This window comes from Nannospalax galili, unplaced genomic scaffold (assembly GCF_000622305.1).
Source record: "Nannospalax galili isolate Female #2095 unplaced genomic scaffold, S.galili_v1.0 scaffold445, whole genome shotgun sequence".
Lineage (NCBI taxonomy): Eukaryota > Metazoa > Chordata > Mammalia > Rodentia > Spalacidae > Nannospalax > Nannospalax galili.
The window spans coordinates 697699-703123 of record NW_008354184.1 but is presented as its reverse complement, the minus strand read 5'-3'; the positions used below and the strand labels follow the sequence as shown (position 1 = coordinate 703123).

General features: G+C 52.5%; 1 protein-coding gene across 2 annotated transcripts in view; it reads left to right on the top strand.

The window, feature by feature from the left end:
• Positions 1 to 2592, top strand: part of Tab1 (TGF-beta activated kinase 1 (MAP3K7) binding protein 1) — a 29261-nt gene extending 26669 nt beyond the window's left edge. The window contains exon 11 of one of the 2 annotated variants that reach the window (XM_017802750.2): positions 849 to 2592. In XM_017802750.2, the coding sequence (XP_017658239.1) occupies positions 849 to 1056 (208 nt within the window). In that variant the 3' untranslated portion in view covers positions 1057 to 2592. The remainder of the gene's footprint in view (positions 1 to 848) is intronic. The other variant, XM_008851227.3, reaches the window with a different exon arrangement.
• Positions 2593 to 5425: the final 2833 nt, after the last annotated feature.

Here is a 5425-nt window from a genome sequence, read left to right as displayed (position 1 = left end):
AGGGAGGAAGGAAGGAAGGAAGGAAGGAAGGAAGGAAGGAAGGAAGGAAGGAAGAAAGAAAGATGGGTGTCTGGTATTGGTAGAAAACGGGCACCTGCCAGTGAGGGAGGAACAGATCTGGCCTGTTTATGGGGTTGGGGGTTGGATTAGATAAGCTCCCATGAGAATGTGTGTCTGCCCTGGCGTACAGTAGCATTCACTCTGCATGGCTGTTCAGTACTTGAAGTCAGTGTTCTATTTAGTTGCTGTCAATTTAAACAGCCTCATTTGGCCAGTACTTAAGAAATTCACTGGAAGATAGACATGAGCCATGCCTGTGACCCCAGCACTTGGGGTGTGGACAGTGGAGGCAGGAGAATCAGGAGTTTAATTTGAGAGACAGGGTTTCCCTGTAGCCCTAACTAACCTGGAACTTGCTATGTAGAGTAGGCCAGCTCCCATCTTATGGAGATCCACTTGCCTCTGCCTCATAAGTGCTGAGATTAAAGGCATGTGCCACCATACCTGACATTGTATTAGAATCAGGAATTCAAAGTCATCTTCTTTTACATATCAAGTTGGAGGCCAGCTTGAGGTACATGAGATTCCTGTCTCAAAGCAACGAAAAAAGAAAAATATATATACTTGAAGGCTGGGCATGGTGGGCGCAGTGATCCTAGGACTTGGATCCTAGGACTTGCCATTTTATCTGTCCCTAAAAACATCTGACCTAGTTGGCTTTTATGATCACCTTTGCCAGAGAGGTTCAAAGACCTGCGGGGGGCAAGGATCCTCTCTCCCCAAGCTGGAAGTCGAGGTCCCCTTGATCTAGGTACCCTAGACTGACACTCTCCCGTCTCCTTCTGCAGCCAGAGCCCAACCCTGACCCTGCAGTCCACCAACACACACACGCAGAGCAGCAGCTCCAGCTCTGATGGTGGCCTCTTCCGCTCCAGACCCACCCACTCACTCCCACCTGGTGAAGATGGCCGAGTTGAGCCCTATGTGGACTTTGCTGAGTTTTACCGCCTCTGGAGTGTGGACCATGGTGAGCAGAGCGTGATGACAGCACCTTAGCTTGGCTTCAGAGTGCAGCCTAAGCAGGCCTTGTGTGTAGGCACAGAAGCCCAGCACCAAAGCAGGACAGGCTTTAGTCTTCCTTGACCTTTGCAGGTGCCATGAGACCAGTGGGCGCCATGTCCTCATTGTGCTGCAGGCTCTATCCCACTGCATTTGGGCTATAGCCCGAGTATAAACTTCATTGCTTGTCTACACAGGAGGCTAGAGGTCAGGCCACAGGCAGCATCAGACAGGGTCAAGTGCAGAAGCTGCAGGTGGCCTGCAAGCCATCAAGAATACTTCCTGACGTGTGTAAAAAGGAGGAAGAATCAGCGCTGTGGACCCCAAGTGCCGCAGTTCTGACAGACACTGCTCCCCCAAGACCAGCCCTCCCTGTCCCCACCTCCCCTGCAATAGCCTGTGACCATTGTTGGTGTCCCTCAGCTCTGCATGGAAATCCCCTTCCAGTCTTTCAGCCTGAACTCCTCTAAGTCCCGAAGCCCAGGTGGCATTGCACTTGGCCCTGGTTGTCATTGGGAAAGTTCAGGAAGATCAGGGAAGCACTGGGAGCTGTGATAGCCATACGGGAGCAGGATGGAGAAAAGGACCTCCTCACAGAACCAGCCTAAGGACTGTTAGACCTGGACTGTGGAAGCTGGCTGCTGAGCTAAGCCAGGGAACATAGGGGTGAAGCTGGACTCACTGAGCTGGCTTCCCAGTAGGATGCGGACAGTGAGGCCAGGCCCACTGCGCAGTCACAGTGGCTGCTTTTGCTAGGTCCTGCCCAGAAGTAGGAGAAGCCGAGTTAGATAAGCAGATTCCTGCTCTACTTCCTCCCTGCTGGTCCTGGGGAGACCATGGTGCTGAGGGCCACTGCCTTCACGCTGCTGGCTCTGGATAGCAGTCAGAGATGGGAAGCAGGCTGTGCTCTGCCGAAAGATGACTGGACAGCATCTGTGAGAGAAGAGTCCTGCCCACCCAGAAGGGCTTTAAGGGTGTGCATGATGTTTGCCAGCCCAAAGGGAAGGGCTGGCCAGACCCTGAGTTGGACTAACTCAAATATATTCTCTGCCTTCTGTGGGGAGGGCCAGTCCATGGCCGCCCCCATGCTCAGAGGAGGAAGCCGGCCAGGGAGGCCCCCTTGCCTGAGCCCTGCCGTCAGTATTGGAGTCCATGCTCAAATCTTGGCCTTTCTGTATGTAGTCCCACGATTCTGACAGCCTTTCCACAGCCTCCCCTACCATGTGCAGCCTCTGAGCAGTGTTCAATGTGTCCCCTGTTGGCAAAGTCCAGTTTCAAGCCCTTCTCAGAGTCCATTTCCCTGATGTGGGCTGCCTGTGCAGTACTGGGGAGAGGCTGGATTTCCTGGGAAGCACTTGGAAGGGGAGGAAGAAGCCTATCACCGCTGCCCTCACTAGGAAGCCACCTCTGTCCTGCTGCTGAGTGGATTTCAGCTGTTGCTCAAAGGTTTAGGGACAAAGAAGATTCTCTCCCAAGAATGTGGTGCTGTTTGGTCTCTAGAAATAGAATCCTGTTCTTAATGCAGTAAACTAATATGTGGTGGTGTTACATGTCATCTTGTTAGTACTCTCTTGAACCTGTACATCCAGGAGGTGCCACCACCTCCTGTTCTGCTCAGGAGTCTTGAGAGCCAAGGCCTCCTGACTGCATCCACATCCTGCCCTTGTCCACTGAACGTGGGTTTTGACACAGGCCTGCTGTCTGAGCTCCAGGGGGCAGCACTTCATTCCTAGGTCCTGTGCCTGTGGGTGGAGCATTGCTGTTTACCACTCCCAGGGGAATGAGCCCAGGGTCTGGTGAGAGCAGTTAACTGCCTGGGGCTCAGGTCACAGGGCAGGGGCCTCACCCCTCATCAGCTCCTTGGCTTTATTTGGTCTTGTTTGGTTGAACGTGCCTCTTACTGCTCTGGGGACTTCACTCATCTGCCACAGGCTGAAAGGCTGTGTCTGCTGAAACAAAGCCCGATTCTGTCTGCTGTAGTCACAGGATCCTTACCCTCCCCTCTGCTGGGCAGGGCTCTTGGCAAGGGGCTCTGCTTGCAGAGCTTCCTTTCAGGCACTGACAGGTTCAGCTATGGCCCTGGTCATGGGCGGCTACCATCCAACTCCCCAGGCCCTGGGCCGCCCTAGCACCTGCTCGCCTACCTGTGGGGCTGAGGTGCTGCCCTCTTGACCTTGTGCTGTCACTTGGAGACCACTTACCTCTTTGTAGACCTGACTTCTGGAGGGAAGCATGCTTCCAACCCCTTGGGTTCCCTTTGGTGGAGAACCAGGAAAACACCTCAACAGCCAGGCAGAGCTGTGTCAGCCCCAGTTCAGGTTTCCAAGGTAGGCAAATAGGCAGTTCTGGGCCAGCACCCTCCCCACCCTCCGACCCCCTCCCTTGGCCTCTGTCAGGGACAACCTTTTTCCTGAGACTAGACCAGCCAGCTAAAGAAGCTCAGATGGCTCAGTGGTTAAGAGCACTGGCTAAGCTTGCAGAGGACATGGGTTTGATTCCCAGCACTCACATGGCAGCTAACAGCCATCCATAACTCCAGTTCCAGGGGAATTCAACACCCTCTTCTGACCTCCGTGGGCACTGCACGAACAGGTGCACTTACATACATGCAGGGAGTACACTCATACACATAAAAAATAAAAAGAAGCTCACCTGCACCCAGGTTGGCAGTGGTCACAGACCCACCTGGAAGAGAGACCTATCTACAGGATTCCATCCACTGACATCAAAGGAGAAAAGCACCAGTTGTGTTCTTAGAGCCTTGGTTACTGTTTGTCACACAGGCTTAATACAAATGCCAAACCTGGGAGAGGCCCGCCCTACCCTACTCTGCCCACCTGCGCAGCTTCTCGTAGAAGCTTGCTGTCCTGCTTTGTTCTTTTAGCCACATAGGCTTGCCACACTCTTCACTACGGAGAAGAGCTTTGTGTCCCTTTTTCCACTAGGACCAGCCCTAAGGTGAGATAGATAGCTGTCCCCACATTGAATAACTGGACCCTGGCAGGGTTTTGGGGCTGGTGTTTTTTTGTCCCCCAAATAGGGATAAGGATGTCTTCCTGATAAGAAGGCCCACTCCTGCCTTAATGTGGAGCTGAACAGGTCACAATAGTGTCAGCTGAGATCCACTGTGTATGAAGCTCACACTTTAGTCTAGAGTCAGCCCAGCCCGGCCCCTCACCTCACAGGTGCCAGGCCAGTGCCATCTGGGGTGTTATCTTGGGGTCCAGACACAGGGCAGTGACTGCTGCTTCCCTCAGCCAAAGCCCAGATGGATGCCTTTGGCCAGGCTCCCAAACATTTCCTCTGACACAAGAATCTCATGATTCTTCCTTCTGGGTCCGTTTTGAAACCAAACAAGAACACACATCACTGCCAGCCCCACTGGGCTCAGCGTGAGCATGCACTTATTTCCCACGCAAAGGTGATGCCAGCTCAGCACAGACAAGCTCCTGACATGTCTCTAAGCCTGGGTGGCCTTGTCGAGGACAGACTGCCTAGCAGCCAGCTTTGACTACTACTGACCGCAGTTTATGGATGTATGTTTGCTCTTGGGGTCCCAGGACCCCAGGCTGTGTGGGCTGAGTTTCAGCCCTACCTCATTCTCTTGGGCCTGGAGAGGCCTGAGGCAGGAATAGATCTTAGAATCTGTGGCTGGTTTCCCACCCACCATGATGAAGCTCCTGAACTTTTAACTTGAGCAAAGCCATCCTGTGGTCCAGACAGGGCTAAGTTCAAGAACCTTCTATGACTCCATCCTCCTGCCTCCTAGCACCTGCAGTATGAGAGTCATTTGACAGCTTGCTAGTCCCTCCTGGCCCTGGGCTCTGCTTCTCACATATTAGTAGCCCAGTGTCAGCCCAGAAATGTTTAAGGTAACTGTCAGGTAAGGGCTGAAGAGATCCTCAGAGGTTAATAGTGCTTGCTGCTCTTCCAGAGACAGTGAGATTGGTTACCAGGACCCACATCAGGCAGCTTACAACCATCTGTAACTCCAGCTTCAGGGAATCTGACATCCTCGTTGACATCCTAGTGTACTCAAACACAAATTTAAATTTTTCAATATTTGAAAAAATATTTTATGTATGAGTGTATTGTCTGCATGTATGAGAGCGCACCCATGTCATGGCAGTGCGCGAGGCAGTCAGAAGAGAGTATCGGATTCCCCTGGAACTGGAGTTACAGACAGTTGTTAGCCACCGTGTAGGTGCTTGGAACTTAACCTGTGTCCTCTATAAGAGCAGCCAGTGCTCTTAACTGCTGAGCCATCTCTCCAGGCCCTTAAATATTTTTTTTAAGTCAGGTGACCATGACGGACAAAAGCATAAACTTATCCAGTGCCAAGCTTCCAGAACCTGGCCACTGGACA